Source organism: Diuraphis noxia, unplaced genomic scaffold (assembly GCF_037042655.1).
Source record: "Diuraphis noxia isolate RWA-SAM2 unplaced genomic scaffold, SU_Dnox_SAM2 contig0004, whole genome shotgun sequence".
Taxonomy (NCBI): Eukaryota; Metazoa; Arthropoda; class Insecta; order Hemiptera; family Aphididae; genus Diuraphis; species Diuraphis noxia.
The window spans coordinates 3,509,108-3,534,370 of record NW_028301714.1 but is presented as its reverse complement, the minus strand read 5'-3'; the positions used below and the strand labels follow the sequence as shown (position 1 = coordinate 3,534,370).

The 25,263-nt window shown below is 29.0% G+C and overlaps 2 protein-coding genes across 4 annotated transcripts in view; one reads left to right on the top strand and one right to left on the bottom strand.

Moving 5' to 3' along the window:
* The window catches only part of Svil (Supervillin), a 32,444-nt gene extending 13,022 nt beyond the window's left edge, over positions 1-19,422 (top strand). For all 3 annotated transcript variants that reach the window (XM_089225245.1, XM_089225244.1, XM_089225246.1), the window contains 23 exons: positions 1,171-2,052; positions 2,165-2,397; positions 2,951-3,097; positions 3,649-3,708; positions 3,854-4,238; positions 4,299-4,521; positions 4,577-4,835; positions 4,896-5,178; positions 5,273-5,424; positions 5,506-5,741; positions 6,133-6,346; positions 6,438-6,589; positions 6,666-6,837; positions 6,907-7,097; positions 7,206-7,331; positions 7,411-7,561; positions 8,138-8,386; positions 8,771-8,943; positions 11,141-11,267; positions 11,404-11,598; positions 11,820-12,160; positions 15,578-15,733; positions 17,901-19,422. In XM_089225245.1, the coding sequence (XP_089081371.1) occupies positions 1,171-2,052; positions 2,165-2,397; positions 2,951-3,097; positions 3,649-3,708; positions 3,854-4,238; positions 4,299-4,521; positions 4,577-4,835; positions 4,896-5,178; positions 5,273-5,424; positions 5,506-5,741; positions 6,133-6,346; positions 6,438-6,589; positions 6,666-6,837; positions 6,907-7,097; positions 7,206-7,331; positions 7,411-7,561; positions 8,138-8,386; positions 8,771-8,943; positions 11,141-11,267; positions 11,404-11,598; positions 11,820-12,160; positions 15,578-15,733; positions 17,901-17,987 (5,194 nt within the window). In that variant the 3' untranslated portion in view covers positions 17,988-19,422. The remainder of the gene's footprint in view (positions 1-1,170; positions 2,053-2,164; positions 2,398-2,950; positions 3,098-3,648; positions 3,709-3,853; positions 4,239-4,298; positions 4,522-4,576; positions 4,836-4,895; positions 5,179-5,272; positions 5,425-5,505; positions 5,742-6,132; positions 6,347-6,437; positions 6,590-6,665; positions 6,838-6,906; positions 7,098-7,205; positions 7,332-7,410; positions 7,562-8,137; positions 8,387-8,770; positions 8,944-11,140; positions 11,268-11,403; positions 11,599-11,819; positions 12,161-15,577; positions 15,734-17,900) is intronic.
* A 1,608-nt stretch (positions 19,423-21,030) lies between these two features.
* LOC107161968 (ubiquitin domain-containing protein UBFD1-like) lies at positions 21,031-23,377 on the bottom strand. Its single transcript, XM_015508609.2, has 5 exons — positions 23,007-23,377; positions 22,503-22,936; positions 22,323-22,445; positions 21,624-21,812; positions 21,031-21,403 (listed from the first exon to the last, which is right to left on the bottom strand). The coding sequence occupies exons 1-5, from the start codon at positions 23,017-23,019 to the stop codon at positions 21,305-21,307; spliced, it is 858 nt and encodes a 285-aa protein (XP_015364095.2). The 5' UTR covers positions 23,020-23,377; the 3' UTR covers positions 21,031-21,304.
* Positions 23,378-25,263: the final 1,886 nt, after the last annotated feature.

Below are 25,263 nucleotides of genomic sequence, written 5' to 3'. Positions count from 1 at the left end.
ACTCATGTTGTAATTTTATTCTGTTTTCCACTAGTAATATTTTAAAACTGATTTTTTCAATTCATAATAAAATTAAAGTAATATTTGTTAATTGCTTAACAAAATACATATTATAATTACTATTAATCATTTAATATTATAAAATTTAGACTTGTAACTTGTAAGTCATTAGTTACTGATCGCGGTTGTCAAATATTATTTTGTATATTAAAACCAAAGACAATACAAACTATATTTACACTAATTAGTCATTCGTTAATATTAATTCTGAACATTTTTCATTTTTTTGCTGATTATATTTAATTATGTTTCAATCGTGAAATATTAATCAGTAAAACTATTTTCTATGAAACATTTTTTTTTTTTTTTAATAATAACCATACAGTTTTTATAGTTTTGTAAAAACGGTAAAAATAATTTGATATATTTTTCAAACCTATACTTTGTAGTTAAATAGTTGATTGTATAGAATAACAACCAACTTAAAAAAAAAGTTTTACTACTCTTTTTTAGAATAATATTTCAAGGATTACCTATATAAATAAATAATTTAAAAATCATGACTGCAGTGAGAAGATTAAATTCATATGTTTTTTAGAATTACAGTATATTATAATACCACAGATTATTCGATTAACCATGTTTATGTGTATTATGTAAATTCAACTTTATCGTGTATAATAGGTGTATATACATGCTGATGATGTCATATATGTCGACAAAATAGTTTATCTTAGAAATATTTTACCGTAATAAGTAATGATAGCAATAATATTTAATATGTTTTGATAAACCATCGTTGTGACGAAATATTGTAGAACCGTGCTAGACTTAACGATATTTTCTTTGTTTTCCATGAACCTAGTCTATATATTGTCAGATTTCACTAAAATCATTGAGCGTGTAATAGACCAAAGCTGGAAAACGCTAAGGTACCTTTCATTAATGTTAAAATGACGGTAAATCATTCGATTGTGAAGGTCTATTAAATACTGGAGGGGATCTGTTACTCTCAAACCATGTAAGGTTGCATTATTGCTGTTAGGAAAGATGTTATTCATTAATTCACGCACTTCGATCCAACTCGGCTAGTTGTTATTACGCGATGTAACAAAAATCATAGTACGTAAATAGTGAATATACTATATTGTAACTATTTTTTTTTTTCAGCTCAAAATGCCCTAATTATTTATCAGAGTCGTATATAAGTAATTGTTATTCGTTCGAACACAATATTATTCCATTGAACTTGCCGAATCAAATTTCACATATCAATAATTTTAATAATCGTCACTGCAGCAGTAGTATGGACCACCACCACCAACCCCACTATCTGCGCCATCAACCAAATAGTTCCAAATCAATTTTGAAACGGAAATCTCTTGAAATAATGCCCGCAGACGAAGACGGTCCGAGTCCGACGTCCGTCACAAAGGCGGATGTCAACGCCGACCCTCGGCTACAGCAATGTTCCTTAAAAACGTCCAACCACAAGTCGTTCTGTAGGCAGGGCATATTAAAAAAGCAGTCGGCCAGTTTTGACGATGAGTCGACACAGAAACCTATTTTGAAAAATCGCTGTCAGTCTTGCGACGATGAGACGTTGCTGGGCAACCACTTCAGCGAACTCCATTCGATTTTGAAACGGAAAACGAGTGAACCTTCACCGGAACCGCCATCACATGGCATACTGAAGAGGCGTGGCGAGCGGGATGTCCATCCGCTTCGGGATCGCTGTCAGACGACAATGGTGGAAGAGTCAAACCGAGATTGTCCCAAGCCAATTTTGAAGAAGATTTTGTCAGCGGCGGCGGACGACAAAAGGCCTATCCTGAAGTCTACGGCAACAGCTGACGGTCTGACCAATAATTGTAGTTCGTCGTCCAAACGACCATCGGTCGCCCAGCGGATATCCGACCTGGAGTCCGGAGTCGTCCGAGATGCTCCCAGCATCATCCGTGACTGCAGACTGCAACACGCGCGTGGCGTCCGCGACCGGACGAGGTTTCGCACGCAGCCTGTGACTCCCAGCGAAATCAATGCCGTTAAAAAGTATGTTTTTCAAGGTGACAATCGCGTAAATATGATAATATTATTATGATGACGCGCGTATTGTGTTGTCATGAGAGTTTATTATATTATTATATTATATTTATCGTTCTAGAAATACTGCTGTTACTACGCACTCGGAAAACAACACTCAGCAGATCATAAGAAACATTTCGACACCCGGCTGCAGCGGTCGCAGTTGGGCTGATAACGAGAATGTTGTCGCAGCGACCTTGAAGCGCGCCAACAGCGTTTCAATGAAAACTCGCGAATTCCAAAGTATTTACGATAAGACCGCTGCAGATACCTGCATCACATCGTCAGATGTCAACAGTAATATCTGCACAGGTATTTAAATTATATTAAGTACGTGTCTTGTTGGCTTATCTTTGAAAACCATTTGTTTTATGATAAATCTATTAAGCTTTATAAATATAAATATGTATATATAATTAATATAACAATAATAGGCAATAACGATAAAAATAATAACCTGTGTAACTTATACCTAGATAAAAAAAATAATAATCTTACTAAAGAATATTTACCGTATTTTTTATGTATTTTATATGATATACGTATATTTTATTGAATTAACGGGTTTTTCTATGGGCGTTTGAACTTTTAATTCTAAAACGCTATAACATAATATAATACCGTCGCATATAGAGATTTTGTTTATATTGTTAACCATTTTATTTGTAAACATGTAACGAACAATCATCAGATAACCTACTAGGTAATTAAAATACTAAAAAACACTGTTGTCAAATTGCTCCCGATTTGACTCGACTATCTATACTTAATTGGTTCCATTACATAAAATTATATTATACACACATGTTAATTGCTGATATAATATTTAATAGTTTTAATGAAAATATGTATTATGTATAAATAGCCAAAAGTAGACCGTCGAAATATAAACAGTGCCAAGAAAAAAAGCTGAATGCTGCCAATCGTTACTCGACGCAGCCAGTGACTAACCACGAATTACAAGAAGCTAAAAATCTGAACAGTGCTAAATGCAAAAACGATGATGATAATGGTATGTCACGTACTTATAGCAAAGTATTATGTAAATATAACAATGATTACAATTAGCTTCAGTAGTATACTAGACTATTAGTACTGTTTCTAAATAATAAACAAATATAATATGTATCTAGAATATTTAATTTACTTCTTATACTATCAGAAATTAACATGCTATATTTATTAAAACTAATTTAGTTTTTTATTATTATTTTATTATAACGTAGTATTTTATTTGCAATTTTAATTTATGCACATTTGGCTTGATTTAAAAATCTATGTAGGTATAGTATTTAACTTCGAATCTAATTTCACAGTTAATACCTGTACAATGTACATAACAATAAATTATTATATTTAGATTTGAAGTCTAGTTGTTGTTCTTTAGTCTCACATATTAATTATGATTGACAGTGATTGTATTTATGAATACTATTGTATGTATTATAATGTATACATTGTATAGAATATTATTTGTAGTAATAAATATTTAACTAGAATTAATTATTTTGCTTTTGCATGCTTTTTGGTGATTGTTTTTGTATTCTGCTTAAAATGTAAAAGGAAGATTACCAAGAAGAAAATTAGGAAGCTTTATATTGGATCGGCTTCGTATATTCAATGGTAACGTTTAGTTGTTTTATTCATTTTTAAATACACTTCTTCTTCACTTCTTTCAGTTATTAATTGTATATGCAAAAACTTACGTATTTCATTGATTAATTTAAATTTTAAATGATAATAAACTTACTATGATTATGAAATGTAGGTAACACTTGTACTATTGACATTGACAAAGTAGAGGAAAAAATATATTTAAGGAACGGGATGGCAGAATCAACAAAAAATCCAATTGAATGTCTTAATAAAGAACAACCAAAAGACAAGATGAACAAAATGACAGATATTATCGTACAACCAAAAGACGAGACAAAAACTGTCCTAAAAAATAAAGTCCCGTCAAAAATCAATCCGAAAAACACTGAAATTAAAGTACAATCTAAAGATAAGACTAAAAAAAATCCAGAAATTAAAGTTCAATCTGTGAAAATAGTAAAAGAATCCGCTGATGGTGAATATATTAAAAATCGTATTTCCCGAAATGTCGCTATAAATCGATCATTCAACAGCAATTCGAAATTGGAATTACTCAGGTATAAAATCAAAATCACAAATAAAATTGTGGGTTTTTCAAATAAGTTTTTAAATTTTAGACAAGAAAAATTTGGAACCATGACCAAAGAAAATGGAGAGTTACCAAAACCTAAAAAGTTAGTAGAACCGTCTAGTGATAATACTGATGGCACTTCAACTGTTAACGGAGGATCTATAAAGGATAGGTTAGTAGCGTTGAAGAAGAGTGGTCAGATGGATTGGCAAAAAAGATTATTAAAAATAAAACCAGAGGATCACGAGGTTTCAAATAATTCAATAAATGTAAGGTTACTATAACTAATATTTATCAGAACAAAACCTAACTGTAATATTTTAGGTAGCTCAAGATTTACTTCGTAAGCAACTTACTAGACAAGTTAAGTCTACCGAAGAACCAGTTGAATGTATGGATAACATTTTAGTTGATCGACTTAATCGACTTGAAACTTCTTCCAAGGATTGGAAAAAACGAGTTGAACAAAAGGACACTACTAACTTTACAGTAGCTGGAAAAATGCAAAATAAACCTTTACCCCCTCTTACGCCTGTTCTTCTGTCAGCTACTCAGCGCTCTTCATTAGAAAAATCGCCTTCAAGTAATTCATCTAGACTTAACAATGTTTATCAACTTTAATTAATTGTGTTTATTTATATAGGTGTAATAAAAAAGAAAATAGGTGATGAGTCTACCAAAAAAATTAATGTCCGTAGAAGTCTTTCAATGTCTGATAGTAAGACAAAATCTTACCTCAATAACAAGTCTGAAAAAATACCTTTAGAAAATGGATTAAATAAGAAAGGAAAAGAAAAAACCGTTAACGTACCAATTATGATTGATGATGATTTTGATAAATTTTTCGGTAGTTCGATTCAGACATCTAATGACACCCAAATAGAGAATGTAGATTTTGATCACTTAAAATCTACAAGATCTAATTTGTAAGTATATTGTAGATATTTTCGTTTTTGATAATTGGATATCATGGAAATAATAGACTTGCATGTAAAGTAAAATTGTATTTTTCATTTTCAGACTTGTGCAGCGGAAAAGTGTTAAATTTCATCAAAGGAAACACGAGGGGTCGAAAAACCCATTAAAAGCATTAGCGACAAATCGTGATCTGGCCCAGCAAAAATATACAGAAAATAAATCTAATTTATTATTACAACGTAGTTTGGAAACATGTAAATATACATTTAACATATAACTTATATTATATTATGTATTCATTCTTGTAACTCTATATTTTTATGGTTTGTATTTAGCAACTATAAACACTCCATTAGCTCGAGAAGCCCTTGCAGCATTGGCCAGTAAAGAAGATTTTGCATCTGTGAGTCTTCGGAAGTCTGGGGATTCAACTCCCACTCTATTACCGCCGTACAAAGATTTAATGTTGTTACACATAAAAGGCCGACGGCGGGTTCAAACTCGTCTTGTATCTCCATCTGCAGATTCTATAAATCAAGGCGATTCCTATGTTTTAGTCACACCTTCACAAGTACGATTTACTTAATATATATGTTATTACTATTACTATTATTATTATTATTAAACGCCTCACAAAGCGAAAAGTAGAGAATTCATTTAATGCAAATAACTACTTAAGTACTAAAATACAATCTAAAAAATAAAAATTATACATGTTATTTAATTATTTATTATACATGATAATATTAACAACAATAATTCTTCCGAAATATTTATAAAATTGATGTTTATCGAAAAGTTGTTTATATTTATGTTGGTATATGTTTTAAGTTAATTTTACAAAAGATTGGATCATACTTTTACAAATCAAGTATATTCTGAATACCTAGTTAATTAAGCTTTATAGCAGTTTCATCGGAGTTCCATTAGTTTTTATACCAAATCGGTTATAATTTGTTTAGATTTTCGTTTGGATCGGAGAATATTCAAACGTTATTGAACGATCACATGCTGCCAAAGTAGCTCAAAGCATATTTGACAAGAAAGATTTAGGCTGCAAATTTGCTAACCAGTTGTACACAATCAATTGTGATTCTTCGTCGCCCAATAGTCAACATGAAAAGAAGTTTTGGACTCTTCTGGGCGTCACATCCAGTGAAACATCTTCCATCAAAGGTAAATAGACTTTATATTTGCAATATATTAGGAAAAATGATATTTGTTGGAAATGGTTTTTAACATTAATCGTAAACGGATATACGCTCAGGCCAAGGAGCCGGACACCCAGACGAAGATGAATTGTATGAAGCAGCCATCGTTTCCACAAACGTAGTGTACGAGGTTATTAACGATGAACTCGTATTGTTGCCAGAAATTTCGGAAACCATGGCCAAAATTGAAATATTAGATGCCTCGAAAGTGTGTAATTATTTATTATCATTATTAGCCGATTTTCGCCCTCTCTCACTGCAACCGTTCTTGTTTTATTTTTTAGACGCTGGTTTTCGACTTTGGTAGTGAAATATATGTGTGGTACGGCAAAAACGTGCACGTCGCAAAACGAAGACCGGCTATCCAATTGGCTCGTCAGCTTTTCGACGACGGTTACGATTATTCGCAATTCGACGTCAGTCCGATCGATGTAGCCACATGTTTAGGTGACAGAAGTGAGTATAACAATAATATTTTCCAATTATCGTTTGTTAAGAGTTTTTACTAATGTTTGTCTTGCATAGATAAAGACACGGTCTACGTCAAGTCGGGAGCAAAGAGGCCTGAATGGACACTATTCGCTAAGATAACGCAACATATGGAGACGGTGTTGTTTCGAGAGAAGTTTGCAGATTGGCCGGATTATAGTCGGGTCATAAGATCGTCAAAGAAGAGCGATGACAAAGAAACTGGAGAACATAATGACACCACATGCGTTAGTCTGATCGTTATAATTTATATCATATAAATATAATAAATACATTTAATATATTAATATAATGTATTATACAATTTCATTAAATATTGAAACTTTTGACTGTAGATTGATTGGTCTACCGAAATAAACGCGTTTGACGCAGGTGAGATGCTAAAAATGTCCGTCAATGAGCCCGATTTGGTACTGGAAGGCAGTCATATCGGTCGTGGGTCTTCGTACTACGATAAAGATGTGAGTGGACTTATATAATGAATAATATTTTGTGTGCTATATATAGTGTTAATTAAATTCTGTATTCTCAACATTGAAGACTTTACGAGAGTTTGTCATAAACACCATGAATGTGACCGTATGGCATGTCCGAGAATTCGATAGCACCGAATTAGAAGCCAAATCTGCTGGTCAGTTTCACAGCGGAGACTCATACATTATACGATGGATGTACAACATTTCTATTCAAGGTGCGTATGTGCAATGCTCGCTCTTTATAATAATTTAAAATACTATAACACTTTGAACTGGACCGATATAAAAATATTCCCACAGTTATATAATAATATTAATTTGTTAAATATTTTGCTATAACATATTTTAACACTCCACAGCTACACTGTTTAATAATATGTTTGTGGTTTAATGTGGTATACAAGTGGTGAAACATGTTTCAAATACTATTTGCACATACTCTTATTATATTCATAGATAACATTTATAAATCTACTATCTGGTATATTTTTATTTATATTAAAACTGTACCTACTCAGTGTTATAAAAAAAATTAATATTTTAATTTAGTGTTAATACCGTCGATTGTCTTGCGTTATAATTGAAAGATTAGAAATATTGCTTATAATTTTTGAAAAGAATATGATTTACACATAATGTTCAAAGTCTGGCCTCCTTAAATGGTGCCTTGATTTAAATTTTAGACTCTTTATCATCGTTATGCTTATGACAATAAGTATTATTGTATAGTTTACTTATTAGATATCTGTATATACTTAACTGTATTTTAACTTCATGTCGATTATCCACAGGTAGAGAACTCAGTGGGTTGCCGTCGCGTCGCATGGTCACTTCTGGCAGAAATCGCTGTGCATACTGGTATTGGCATGGTCGTGACGCTACCCAAAACGATCAGGGTGCAGCCGCTCTGTTAACCGTGCAACTAGACACAGAACAGGGCCCGCAGTTGAGGATTGACCAGGGTCACGAACCGCCGGCATTTTGGAATCTGTTCAAGGGAACAGCGATCGTTTACCGTGGCAAAAGAAATGAGACGCCAGGTAATTATTACTAATTCATTGTAATATATTAAATTGAAAAGGGTTGATTTAATTTTGTTTTATTATAAGTTATAATCGTGGTCATTTTAATTAACAAATTTTACAAAAGAGCAAAACAAATTATGTTTAAAATTATACTTGTTTCTTATCTAGAGCATGGCAAATTGTTTGTTTTTTAGTATTGTTTTTTTTTTGTTGGACGTAATGAGCTGGTACCAATAATAATTATATCACTCTATATTATACTTATATAAGTACCTATAATATTTTTGAAGATAATGCTCTTACAAATTTCGATTTAAAATTTAATTTTAATAGAATGCTCACGAAGTCACGACTTTAATGATATATGAGACAATCGTAATCAAAATTTACCAATTTCAGGCACTTGGCGTCTATTCATGGTCCACGGGGCTAATGAAAGCGAAGCCCATTTAACCGAGGTATTATGTTCTACAACGCAATTACGTAGCCAAACGTCGTTCATTCTTCTCAACTCTGAAAACGGCACAGTTTTCATTTGGCACGGAAGCGGATCTTCAGATGCAATCAGAGAGGTATGTTCGCTCTATAATATTAGGTTTAACATCATTGGTAATTTTCCATCAATTATTTAAATTTCTTTTTTTCTCGTTCACTATTTAGATATTAACGGACAAGTTAATAGTAATAATTTTTATTCTATATAAATATAGAAACTTTTACTGATTGATATAGTCCCAAGTAAAATCTTGATTCTCAAGAACCCAGTTTTTTTTATATTCTTTTCTAAATGAGTTTGGCTTATGTTAAATCTTAAATTATTTGTTTGTTTAATGTATTATAACATTATATTAACAGACAACGGTTTTTTATGCGCGAATAACGGTTTGTAGTCAGTTTTTCAAAACTTGTCATCAACTAGTAAGCTTATCAACAAAGTGTATAATATGAACACTTGTCTGGTTCTAATTTAAATATCAAAAATAAAATTTATAACATTAATTTATTGCTATACACAATACACTTATTTAGGGTTGGAAAAATATAACTTTAAAGGTACAAAAAAAAATATTAGTTGAAAACATCTATATTATACAGCTAATGACAAGATAAAAAAAAATATATATATACAAATTAAGTATTAAGACTTGATTATATATGAATGTGTAATATATTACAATTTAAAAATTCTCGTAATCAGTTTAAATATTTGAATTTTATAAACCGGCGAGGAACCATAAATTCTATCTTATTAAAGTTAAAAGCATTAATCATGGTTAATACCTTCATCTTTAAGTTTTATTATAATAGATCAATTTATTCTAATTTTAAAGCTATAGTTATAACTACTCAAGATTTATTGAGAAAATTTGATAAATATCAATCAAAAGTGTAAAACAAATTGAACATTTTATTTGCATTAGAAATGTACCTAATGGGTGTAATCGCACACATATTATACTCACTACTCTTAACATTATGAGTAGATATCGAAATTTATTAATTCATTAAATTACGTTCTTGCTATAAATCTCATTACAAAGTGAACTCAGCATAATTACAGTAAATTATAGTGAGACAAAATAACGAAACAACTGTGTAGTGCGAGTTGTGGTATTAAATCATCACGTAATCATATAATAATTTCATTATCGTCACGAACGATAATTAATTTTATCACACTCAAATAATAACAAATTAAGTGAATGTTAAATCGACTATTTAATGAGCTTCTTTTGCTGTTTTCGCCGATACATTTAAATATCAAATAATAATTAGTCGACATGAATTTATCTGAAACTTCATGGAAATATAAAATATGCACACTGGATAGGTAGGGAGTGATCTAGCGTCATGAAAGCTATGCAATCCGTGCCAGTTTTGAAATGCAAAATGTACGTGTGTTAAGCTGTAACCGTAATATACTAGGTATATGATATAGTGGTATTTATAGGTTTAGTGGTTGCTTATTGTCTATAGTCTAATAGTCTATAGAAATTATAATAATAAAATGTGATTTGCAATTTGTAGTGTTGTCTTTATATGGTCTATGTATCTATACGAGTATTTAAATATATAACATATACCCGGTATACCTGCTTATTTCTATTTCGTACCTACATATAAATGAAATAAGATTATAATCTATAGGGATAAGAAGTTATAGATAATTCTTCTAAATCAATATTAGCAATGCGCATATGTATATATAATATACTAACTCCCCATGCATTCATTGCCTAATGCCTATAAAAAATACCCACTTTAATAACTTAATAGTCTTTAATAATAGAAATAGTCACACCTTATATATGGTCCAAAATTTGTGTTTAATTCATCGTTTAATACCCGGCTAGTCATGCTGTTCAAAACTTCCCGTGACAAATTTCTGTGGATTTACAAATTTGTAAATTTACAAAAACTCAAGAACGCGGTATGAATAATACGAAAAATAATCCACCTTAGATTTGAAACCAATAGCAACCTACAAATATTTAATATTTAATATTTAGAATATTTTTTGTGGAAATATGGCGACACTCTTGTATTTTTTAGTATGGTCATTCTCTTACCTACGCAATATTATTAGACTAAATTTATGCCAAAAATCTGCTCCAAAGTGTAGTGTTTCGTTTAAAAAAAAAAATCAAGAAGATCTGATAAGTAGTTTCAGCGTTAGCGATGAGGATACAATTTTTAAATTTTTGGGATACCATAAAAATATTTCTTTAAACTTTGTACTTACACTAATATGTACTCGTATTATTTCAGCTATCATTAAAAGTGACTGGAAATCTGTCAAAATTGGATGGAGTGGAATTAGGACTAGCCGATGGCGTCGTTCTGCAAGAACCGATAACTGTTAGTGAAACGAACGAGTCTTTAGATTTCTTCAAAGGTCCGTAAAATTAAAAACAATTGAAGCTTTCTCGGCGTAAAATTCTTGAAAATTTTTTTAAATTATTAAAATTACGACGACAGACAATTGTGCGCATAACATATTTAATTGTGTGTTTGTGTATTCATATACATAGCTCTTGGCTGCAAGAACTCACGGAGACTCTGCAACCAACAATTATCACAGCCAGTTGGACATGGTGCTGGCGACCTAAAATTGTTTCAATTCTCGTCAGTTCTTGGACAATTCAAAGCATCGCTGGTGGCTAGTGCATACGTTCCTTCGCCGTATCCATACTTACAAGATCACCTGTATAATGTCAGTCAACCAGGTAAGTGATTTTTTATAATCTTTTACAAAATTGTATTAATATTTCAAATGTATACATTTTTTTTAAAATATAGAGTTATGTAATGTAATTACAAATATGTTATTGATAAATATTATACTTAATTATAAGGTATTGCATAGTGACTCATGAATGGTTTTAATTTTTTTTTTTAATTGTATTATAAACGATGTCTTACACCGCTGTTTGATTTTCACGTTTAGCGACGTTCATGCTTGACACGGGCGAGGAGTTATGGCTGTGGCAAGGATGGTGGCCTGAGACGGCTGTGATGACGACGGGAGAGGAAGATAACGCTGACGCGGAGTCCGCTACCTTCACAGCAACAGCGTTAAATCATCGCGGATCATCTTCGACCCGACTCCAAGCCGAAAGGCGGGCAGCCATGCAAACAGCATTAGATTACTGGAAACGAAAATACGGCGACGACGATGAAAATGACCCGAAAGCGTTTCTTGTATGGGCCGGACTCGAGCCACTCCGTTTTACGAGCTGTTTCCCGGAATGGCGTGATCGTGACGATATCGCTGAAATTAATATGAAGGTAAAAAATCCCCTACTCTTATCAATTAAGATGGAATGGGGTAAGGTAAATATTGATCTTAAGTCCGTCAGCTATGACTTCATTAACCGTCTGTAGGAGGGAACGATTGGTTTGAAACACGTAATGTAATATGGCAAGGATTTGTTGCTAAAAACCCGTTTTTTTTGGGGGGTGGTTTCCGATGTAAAAGTGAATATCCTTGATGCATTATAGAGGTCAAAAGTAAACATTTTCCAACAGTTTTCAAAAAAATCGAGAAAAACAAAAAAAAAATGACAGAAAAACGGGAATTTTTACACAAAACCAGTTTTCGACCAAATCGATTTTTTTATACGGTTGTAATTCAAAAACTGATCACTGTAAATACTTGAAATTTTCACCAAATGTTTATATTAGTGATATCTATATACAGATTAATTTTCAAAAATTTTGACTTTTTTTGAGTTATTTATAGACCACTGAAATTTTCAATTTTTTTGAGAATTTTTTTTTGAAGTGCCGGTAAAAAAACGTTGGACGACCAAAAAAACTTGAAAATTTAATACACGGTTCCTTATGAGTTGTTCTTATTGTAGCTAAAAAAAATTAAAAATCGTAAGTCACAATTTTTTTTATAAGCGTTTATATTTCAAATTTGTACGAAATCTGTTGAAAACGCAAAAATTTGCAAGTAATTTTGAAGTTGAAAAATCATAAAATTGTTTGTGTTTATAACTAAGAATTAAAAATACAACACTAAGTTTTCCATAAGTTTTCCTTCAAGTAGCTATAGAGAAAACTCGAAGCATCATTATAGAAAAAATTTTAAGTACGTTTGAATTTTAAATTTTTTCGAAATAGCGTAACGATAACGATTTATCCTCAAACGATTTTAAATATTTGTTATTCTTCAAAAAGTATCAGTCGTAGATACTTGAAAATTTTACCAGTTATTTAGATTGGCATTTTCTTTACATCATTTAATTTTCAAAACATTTTGACTTTTTTTGTGATATTTATAGACGACTGAAATTTTCAATTTGTCTGAATATTTTTTTTTGAAGTATCGATAAAATTTTTTTGGCCCTATCATAATACTTGAAAATTTAATACAAAGTTCCTCATAAGTTATTCGTATAGTGAATAAAAAATTATAAGAATACATAGGCACAATTTTTTTTTATTAGCATTTGAAGTTCAAATATTGACAAAAATTCGTCAAAACCATGAATACTTTTTTTTTGTGATTGTCATTACGTTTTGGGGCAGTAAAAATGCTTCGACTTTTAACTTCAGTACCTTGTTAAACCAGAAAGTGGATCTAGTTGATACTTTGGGCGATCAAAAGTAAAAAATTCTTAATATTTTTCTAAATAATCGGGATGAACAAACTAAAAATTAATGGAAAAACAGGAAATTTTACGTACAATCAGTTTTCGACAAAATCGATTTTGATTTTTGATGTAACTTTAAAACAAATGACCATTGATACATGAAATTTTCACCGAATGTTTATATAAGTATATTCTATCCACCATGAAATTTTTAAAAAATGTTGACTTAAGTTGAACTATTCATAGGTAGATGCAATTTTCAATCATTATTAGTTTTTTTTTAAATTAAAATCGATAAAAATTTATTTTTAGATAGAAAATCTTGAAAATTTAATACACGGCTCTTAACATTTTATTACAATAGCAGTTGAAAAATAAAAGAAATTTATAGTTACAATTTTTTTATAAGTATTCAAAATTTGAATTTTGACAAAATACGTAAAAATCACAAAAATTCACAAATTATTTTAAGCTAGAAATTCATAAAAAAATTTCTTTTTTAAACTAAGATTTAAAAATTTAATATAAATTAAAATTTAATTCCTTACAAATTTTCCAATCTTTATCACAAAAAAATTGTCCACCGAAAATTCAAATTAAATTTTTATTAGCATTTGAATTTCAAATATTGACAAAAATTCGTCAAAACCATGAATATTTGCAAATTATTTTGTAGTTCAAAATTCATAATATTGTTTGTATTTATATCTAAGGTTATAAAAACACTAAGTTTTCCATAAGTTTTGCTTCAAATAGCTATAGAGAAAATTTGAAGCGTCATTATAGGAAAAATGTTTTGAGCGTTTGAGTTTTAAATTTTTATGAAATCGCGTAATGATAACAATTTATCCTCAAACCAGGTATATGTATATCTATGATAATATAAGGTATTATGAATTATGATAACTACATGCAATATTTTTGGAAAAATTGATTAACCATGCCTTATGCAAAATGCGTCCTAATTGAAAAATAAAATATTTGTTTCAAAATAGAATATATGACAATATTTAAATGTAATATATCCTAGTCTGACAAATCATCTCCGTTCAAAATCGTTTTTCGTATACAATGATGCCTATTATTGCATTCAAATCTAACCTATCCTAGTCAGAGGTCCACCCCACCACCTAATGTACAGCAGAGCGATACCCACTTTCCCGCTTTTTATTTTTTAATACTGAAAATAAAAAAATTAAAAATTGATAAAAAAATTTTTCGAAATATTCAATATAGCCAATTTGTAAATCTGATTTTTAGAAAAATGTATATGGTAAAAACACTTAATTTAAGTCTAATGACTGATTTTTTACAATTTTTTTAAATATCAATATTTTCGTTAAGTAAATTACGATCTAGTTTATGTTAGAAAACTTGTAATTTCAAATAATAATAAAGTTTTTTAAAAATATTTTATTAGAATATTTTTAAATAAGTGCATGTTAAAATCTAATTATTTTTTTTATTGTATTTATTTTAATTATATGTGATGTATAAATTATAAATTACTATAATTTATCTAACGAAAATATTGATATTTAAAAAAATTGTAAAAAATCAGCCTTTTGATTTAAATAAGTGTTTTTACCATATAAATTTTTCTGAAAATCAAATTTACAAATTGGCTATATTGAATATTTCGAGAAAAAAAATTTATCAATTTTTAAGTTTTTTATTTTCATTATTAAAAAATAAAAATAAAAAATGTATTCTAAAAATGTAGCACAAGTGTCTATGGATTATATTTAAAAGAAATTTTTAAAAAATTTGATTAGAACAAAAGTTATTTCATTTGTCAGAATGTCAGATCTCTGTGGGACACCTGTATTGTACAAAATATGACTATTATAAGTATAACTAAAAGGACATAATACTAACATCTGAATAAATATGTAATTAGATATATTAAAAAAATATACAGATAAATAAATATGTAGATAAGCTTCCTAATGGCTAATCGTTTTAATCTCACTATCTGAGTGGCTCGTCAAGAAAAAACTAATTAAAAAAAAATATTTATCTCGCAAGACGTTATGAAACAAACTATTATTATATTATAATAATTTAGGTGAAGATAAAAAACTCTTTGTATTATGGGTTTCAGCATAACCACAAGCCTGGTGAGACACAGCTTGTCGAAATAGAATTGGCGCGTATCACACAAGAATCCTATCCGGCCTCTCAGTTGCTCCAGAGACCTCTACCCGACGGTGTTGATCCCACCAGACTGGAGCTTTACTTATCACCGGCCTCGTTCAAAGTATACTTTATATAATAATTAGTAATTTATAGATAATAGTTGGTGAATAGTGTATAAGAAGTAACTACAATGATAACCATTCCGTTTCCATTGTTTTAGACTGAAAAGGTTGTATCACTCGTGTAATGCGTAATAAAATACTTGCTACGTTTTCTCAGCATATATTTCATAAGTAGCTATCTTCCTAATAAGTAAATAAGATTTCAAGTTTTACGTACAACATTTTTAAATTTAAGTTTTTATTTTAATTAACATTAACAGAACGACTATCAACAAATTATCAATCTTTTACGTAGATATTAAATTCAGAATTAAAAAATAGTTGTAAAAAGTATTGTTATTGAGACGTTTTAGTAAATATAATATAAATATTTAGAAAAGCAAACAATTTTTTTTAGTCTGAAAGTCTAGTCTTAGCTTACATTCAATGCTAAGATTAAATCTATACGATAATATTGTAGTTTCGTTTCTATTCATATTATTTACACTAATTTATTGAAAGAAAAAAACATGGATATCATTAAATTATCAGTCTATCCAGAATCTATCTGAATCAGATAATCATTTGATAATTTATTTTTCTACGTTTTCACTTCACACAATTATATATTTAACCTACCTAGCCTAACCTGTTAAAATTATATTGTTGAATTTTAGATTCTGAGCAGAGCATTGAATGTATCAGTTGTACAATGATATTCGTTTTTTGTCAAATGTCAAATTTGTACAAATGTAAATTAAATTCGTCAAAATCAAGTCAATTTTTAAATTATTTTAGAATAAAAATTATTGAATATTTTCACTTTGTAGGTATAGCTAAGGACATATAAAAGGTTATTCGACATCGACATATTTGATAAATTATAAGTTGTTTTTACCACTATTAGAATATCTGAAAATACTCTATTTTATTTAATAGACATTATAAGTTCAAAGTTGATGAAATCAAAATACATTTTACATAAAGTATTATTAATTATGATATTTCCCGAGTGATTTTAATTAGACCCATTCTGGACACCAGTATAGCTGTCACACATGACGCATCTTAGTGCTTTATTGTAACGCGAGTACATTACAATCCTAAAAAATCGATACGTCATAATAATATAATTTTTAAATATAATTTTGTGAAGTGGAAAATTTTGATATGACATCAATGTTACCGATCGAGCATTTTCCAATCTAATGACGTCACTATAGGCTGTTTTTAAATTCTTGTAAATATCTCTTAAAATTATTTTTTTTTTTCATTTGATAAATTTTATAAATCTATACAAAATACAATTTAACTTTATATATTAATTTTGAGAAAAAAATTATGTTGAGCGCTTCTTTAAAATATTTTTTTGAAATTGGTCTACTAAAGTTGATTCAATGTGAAGATTCGACGAAGACCCACAATCTACATTATACATAGTACATGGTATTATATTTCAGAACTACAATATTTTAATCCAATTGTAGCCCCTGAACATTTTGCATTTTTTCATTCTCTTGATATATAACACGGCCCATAAGTACATACTTGAATGGACTTGAGAAATTGCAAATTAGATCAATCGTAAAAAAATGAAGTTTTTATTATTATTATATTATCAGGTATATCTCAACAACCTGAAAGTATATCAAACGTATTATTATTACGTACAATTAATTATAAAAGCTCCTAAATGTTTTATTGTTTTATTTTTTTCTCGGACATTCTTACAAAATTTGCGTATATGGCTCTAGAAGAGGCTAATAAATTAAAATCAAAATGTAAAATTGCCGTTTGTCTTATATCATAGGTATAGGCTGAATTGTGAGATTATCCGCTGTACCTAACTTATGCAACTATGTTTGATTTTATCATCGCAATCAATTTATTCTTTATTGCTTGTGACCTAACTGTATTTTAAATGGAGAACACACAACGTAATTATAAAAAAATTGTATTATTCTGTTAGTTACCATAATTAGTATTATACAGTGATGACTAATGCTTTATTATTGTAAAATAATATCCACCGGGGTATTTGAGTATTTTGCTACCAATTTTATATTAACTTCTAACCGCAGCTCAACTGAACATGTCAGGAAAAAAAAATACTCTTGAGAAATTATTTCCAACTTGTGATATATATTTAAAAATCTGATGTACTTATTTGACATTGTTTTTTCGCAGGGTTTATTAGACATGAACAAAAATGAATTCCTACAACTGCCGAAATGGAAGCGTACGAAAATCAAACAGTCTGTTGGTCTGTTTTAATACGATCCAAATTCACCCACTCAAAATATATTGTCGTTGAATTTTTTTTAATTGTATTCGCGTGTGTGTGTGTGTGTGTGTGGATTAAAAAAAATGTATTGTGTATGCAATCTTGTATTTTTCTACTGTGAATTTTTATTTATTACATTTTAGAGATACAATATATTTTTTTTACTTACTATACGATGAGATGTAACAAGTTACTAAAACAAAACATTATTTATATAATATTATATTTATGAATAATATTTTACCTTAATGTTTTGGTTTGCTGACGTTTAATAACTTGTAACACTTTATGTATAACACGTTTTCCAAGACACGAGTTGTGTGCTATTTATTTTTTTACCATAATCTGAATACTCAACATTTTTTTATTTATATAATTACCATATTCGATGTTTATTTGTTTTGTTTTATTTTTAGGCTGTGATTCTTTATAATAACAATATTTTTCAATTAAAGGTCTCAATATTTTCATACTTTTCTATTAATATTTATGTATATTTATTTATATCAAGAACAATTGAAGCTCAACTTAATTATTTTCAAATGTACATGTATTTAATATTACCTTTATATTTTTAGTTGTAATTTAATTGCATGCCCCTCCTGAAATCCGATTTAGTATTTATTTCATAACTTATTTGAAAATTATCATAAATGCCAAATTTGTAATTCAATTAACTGTGTAACGGCTGCACACAACTTTCGTGTTTGAAGTAATGTCTTGCTGCAATAATGTTTTGTTTTTGATTTGGTTACATATACCAAAAATGGTTCCTCTATAATTACATGCGGGGAATTAAATATCTCAATATTGTTAAATTACCAATATCTACTATAATAAGTGATTACTGCAGTTGGACAATACTATATCTACAATTATTGCACTAATGATGTCACAGCCACCTTTAAATTAGTGATAAACATTTGACATTTAAAATAATTCTTTTTTACCATATTTTTCATTGTACACCAATTGATTTATATTATGATGTCTTCAAGTTCCTTGATATTTAACCAACAACAGTGTTCCGCGAATAGACTTATTATAATTTATAAGTAAGTCTATGTTTCAATGTTCCTTTGATATTCTTTCAGTTGTAAAAAAAGTTTCTTTTGTAAATATATATTTTATGTTCTCTCCGATCCATTGATACAGATCCACTTGGTGAATTACTAATATTATTAATACACGTGGGTGTGACTTTAGTTTTAAATATAATTATATTGTTTTTCTTTTTTTTTTTTTTTTTTTTTTTTTTACTACAATATTTTGTTCTAATGTGTTGTTTAACCTACCACAAGCAACTATTTTTATATTATCTTAACTTTTGTGATTCAATAATGTTGTCAATTTCATTTGTCAAATTATTTACATCCATAACTAATAAATTTTTAACATAAATAAATAATATTTTTAATAAACAAACACATTGGTCATTTATGTTTTCATTTTCTATGTTACCAGACATCTACGTTCAATTGATTTGAATATTAATCAAATATGTAGTGTATAAATTTATAAAATTATAAATCATATAATCCTGATACTAAAATAATAGATAAAAAATGCATAGCAATTAATACAAATATAATACGGTCATAGTGTTTGGAAAGACCGTTGCTCGTGACCGAACGTTCACATTCATCTACTTAATGAACATAAGAATGTCACTCGTTTTATTTCAAATAGAATGTGAACAACGTTTTCTAATGAATATCAAAAATATTAAGACGCTCAATTTATTTACTATTTAATAAATATATGTTTATAATGTAGATATTTTGTGTTTTTATTTTTGGGTTGAGTCTTATATGTTTATAGGTTTTTATATTTAGCTATTGGTAAACTATTCATAAAAAAAAATTAAATTAATTACTTATTCAATGCGTTCATTTGAAAAAAATACGAATGTGAACATGTTTCTTTTTTAAGGACTAAACACGAACGAATTAATTTTTTTAGTGAACGTTCTGAACACTGGTTATACACTTACATCCAAGAGCTAAGGTAGATATCAAACTTGATTATGGGCTTATAAATTATATTTTACCCACAGTAAACATTTTCAGAGTTACAACCATGCTGGTAAAGAAACATAAAATAATTTTAAGGGGTTAATTTGAATACATAGATCTGATAATATATATTAATATTATTTTTGAATACTTGAAAGTTTAAAATTGAGCAATGAGCAAGTTGTATATGCAATAAAAACCAGCAACACAAATCGACTCATATCCAATATACCTCAACACGAATTCAAAGGTTTACTACAGTATTGCATTGCCCAAAATAATAGGTACCTATTGATTGTTCTATAAATATTAGTGTGGTTAATTTTTCTTCTATAAATTATCTTATTGTAGGTTGATGAATAATATTGCCTAACACCTGTGTTCATGTTGTTATGCCATTTTAAACAAAACACTAAAAATATTTTATTCTTATACCTATTTAATTAACTAAAAACAACCAATATTCACACAACATAAATACAAAATTAAAATTATTTTAACAGAATCAAATATTCAATTTGAGTTTTGATATCATAGTTTTATAAAAATATAAAGTATCACATATTATTACAAGTAAATCTTCCATAATAATTATTGGTGATAAATTCAGTATCATTTATCATATTTTCAATATCGATGATTATAAATGTTATGTTTAATGTTATTTTTTCTTCATGCAGTTGAGTTCATCTGATCCACGAGCACAGTTGATTGTTAACAATGTTACAAGTAGTGTGTTACTTATTAATCGTTATATTTATGTTAATCTTTTTTATTTGCGATTAATTTGTGCAGTTTTAGTATCATTTCAAGTATATATCAATATCTAACATGATTAAATAATTAATGCACCTCTAAATATTTGATCAAGAAACAAAATTTATCAGAAAATGTATAGTTTATAATATTATACAACTTGTACAAAATACACCATACTTAAAAATTGAGTAAAATAAATGCTCAAATTTTTAAATAATACGCTTGAATGGTTTTAAATTATGTAAATGTAAATACACAATTTATTATTTCAAGGAACTTGATTTTTATTTTATACATATCGAAATATTTATCATTCATTCTGGAAATGTGTATTTGTAGTTAGTATTGGAAAACAAAATATTTTTTATAAATACAATCTGGTATGAAAGTTTTTCAAGAATAATAATAAAAAGTAAAATTTTGAGCTGTTAAAATTAAATTTAACATTCATATATATAATTTGTTTTTAATGAATGTATATAATAATAAGTGTTGAATGGAAAAAAATCGACTAGAATCATAACAACACATGATCAACCACCGAATATAGCTTCTTTTATGGAATCTACATACTGTGCTGGTACCCAATATACCCAGTAACGAGATGCTTCTGTTGTTCCCAACTGGAAACCCTGAAATACAAGAAGACAAAAAAACAATTATATATATAAATAAACTGGTATTTCATTACTACGTATTAATATAATCAATTATTTCTTTAATTTTTGTAAATGTACTACAGTAAATTTGTGTCATCTTATAGAGATTTATTCTGTATACAATTATAAAATTATTACTTATTAAAATTTATTATTTATACATACTCACAGTATAAAATAAACAAAGACTTACCACTATATGATATTCTTCATGTCCTTCGATTGGTTCACTAATCACATGTCTGATTGTATTCATAGCAACCTTTTGAGTTCGTTCTTTAGTACCAATCCAAAGTTGATCCACTTCCAATTTAAATGTCAGTCTTACTTTTCCCCCGTGCTTATTAAGCATTCCACTTAAAGGGTGCGGTGGTAATGGATCCTAAAATCAAAAATATTATGATTTATAATAATCATTATTACAAGTGAAGGCTGGGGCATTAAAAGAAGCATACATTTGATTTCACCACATAGTGGTTAACAATTTAACAACAAATCACAACACTAACATTTATTTAATTTTGTTCAGAATAGAAAAATTTAACTAAAATCTGTCTCAAAAGAGAACAATCACTTTTGCGCATCATGAACAATGCAACTGACGTGTCTATTGTGAACACACTAACACCACACCAGGTCGTTGTTGGAGAAAGCGCAGAACTGATAAAAATCCATCGGTCCTATGATTATTCTCTTTTTAGACAGAGTATGGATAATCTAAATAATTTCACCAGAATATCATTTTTTATTTCTTAAAGTAAATTTTTGAAAATTAAATTATCACCAAAAAAATGTTGAATATAATATTTGAATAAATTGTAAAAATTGTTTAGATATCATAAAATAATACATATTATATCAATTAACTTATAATAAATACAGACAAACAAACCCTGATATTTAAAATCCCAACTAAAGCATCATCGGGTATACCTCGCTCCAACACTTTTAGATGCAATTTTTTCTTGCATAATGGTTCTTTAATTGCTGAACTCGATTTAGAAGAACTGGATTCCTAAAAAAAATATTAGTTTTATAAATCTGAAATAATTTAAAAACGATTCTCACAAACCTCCTCAACATTAGCTACAGATACAGCTACAATATCTTGTAACTTAGCACCGACTACCATTATTTTGGAAGAGGAACTGACATTCAAAGACTCTAAAGTTTGATCATCTTTAGCCAAACCTTTGATCATGATTTTTTGCATCTTGCTTGGTACACCTATCATGTCAACCAGTTTGTCTTTAAGCTGCGCAATTGTCGACAATATCGGCATGGAGACTGTGTATTTGTCTTTGTTGTGTATTATAGTAAATTCAACAGAAGGGGAATCAAGAATCAGATCAGCGGCTTCATCTTTTACAACAGATTCTGTCGTTTGCTCCTCCACAGTACTTTCAGTTGTATTCTTCTTCGGGGTACATTCAGAAATCTCTTCCTTTACAGTATTTTCTGTTACTTTTGTTTCTTCATTGGCTTCACTGTGACCGTTTATTTCTTCTAAAATCAGAACCAATAAATAAATTTAACATGAGTTCAATGTTACTAACCATTAACTACGATTACCCACCAGGCGACTCCATTTAGCTGTCCAACAGCAAATATCTAACAGTGATTAAAATATAATTTATTCTAAATTTCAATCCACCAGTCCAGTAACTACATTGATTAACTCCTGTCAATCGGTTAATAACGAACCTGAGCCTTAATCTGTTGAAGGAAAACAATATTTACGTATTATCGACAAGTTGTGGATGAAATACAATCAAATTTCAACGGATACAATACACCACCGACATCTATTTGACTAGTCAATACGGGTACTTAAATACTTTGTCACGATGATCTAAATTATTAAACAATATTTGAGTAGCTAATACACGAAATATGTCGAATGATACGAAATTTTTTGATTTCCGTGTTATCGTTGCGGCTTAGTGGTAGTAGCTTATCAATGTCGCAAACAGTGCAGCAGCTTTGAGAAAAATTCTCGAAATTTCCATACTTGAGAGTTATTATTATATTTCTGTAGTCTTATAAACCATAGACCATAGAAAAAGGATGTAAATGTATTCATTCGAATAGCATATTTTTAAATTTCTCTCAAGAGGACGTTATATCTGCATATGTGGTCTCCGTCTTACAAGTACGTGACGTAGCAAATTTTATACTTGGCTGATCATGTTTAGCTCCTTTAGTTTAAAATTGGAGTGAATTGACCTCTTATACAATATTTTAAGGTAAGATTATTATTTAAACAGCCTCCTGGGCTTTAATTACCTACATTTAATTTAGAAGTGAATTATAAGATATTTAACATGTACAAACAGCTTACAATTTTAAAATACTTATAACTAAATTCAAAATTAAAATATAATAAAAAGCCCAAGAGGTCGTCTATATAATTAATCTAATCTTACCTTTGAATTGAATAAGAGGTCAACTTTAGTTTTTAAACGAACGGAACTAAACGAGATTTGATGAGCGTAAAAATTGTTACATTACGTACCTACTTGTAAAACGGGGACAACACATGTGGTCTTGTTCTTAATATGAAAAAAAAATATTCTTAAAAATCACAATTATAACATAATCAACATACAATAAATCCAAATAGCAAAACAAATTGATAGAGGTCATATATTTTAATACTTATACAGTAACAGTCACTAGCAGATTATAATAAGTATATACAGGGCCGGCGAAAGCTATGGGCAACCTGGGCGCCAGCATGGAGGGGTGCCAAACTGAAAATTATTTTTATTTATTTATCTTTTAAAACGCATTAACAATCTATACAATTTGAAATATTCATTATCTAATGTCGTTTTAATTGAAGATGCATCTTCAATTGTCTCATATTAGTCATATTTGTAGAATATAAGAATAATATAACAGTGCATCGATACCGCTGGTTTTGATGTAAAAATAATACATGGAATTATGGAAGCATACCGCCGCATTTGTGTGTGTCAATAAATAATAAAAGATATAGATGGTCGTAATAATTATTTTCATATTATAATATTTACCTATTTATAAATAAAATCGTATAACTAGAGACTAGACGATTAAGGCTATATTCGTTAGAAAAACCGTGGCGGTAAAACCCATTCGGACCTTACTGTGAAAATACTGCAGAGTATAGCACAAATCAAAAAGACACAATTGTCTGGCACACATAATTATTTATTCAATTTATTGTTTTCGACGAGCTCTCGCTCCGTACGGTCTGCTGTGTAATGTCAAATACTCAAATGTATAAGGCAAAAAGTAACTGCCAACCATAGGCGCCCGCGGGGGGGGGGGGGGGGGGGGTGTAAGATGGGGCATTTGCCCCCCCTGGCTTTTTCAAAATATTTTTTTTAATTGAATGTTTTAAGATAAATGACTATATACTATACAACAAATTTAAAGTATAAAATAAGTTGTAATATAATAAAATATAATACATTGTATACGAGTATAATAAAAAATGTTATTATTTTAAAACGCCTAGTAAAATTATAATATTTATCCTCAAATCCTAACATTGCCCCCCCCCCCTAGAAAAATATCTGTGGGCGCCAACCACAATCAATATTCATATGATCATATATTTTGTTTAGTAAATTTGTACATAGTATTTTGGTTTCTTTTTTAAAATAAATTCCGTTTTAATTAATAAGTAGTTAGTGAAACCAGAAACACAATATTCACAATATTCGCAACGGTCGATATAACGTGGTGAATCGCACATTCGCATATTTATTATTACGAAAATTAGTATTATTAACTTAACACGTTTTTCGGAGTATCTATAAATATGATATTATAAATTTAATATT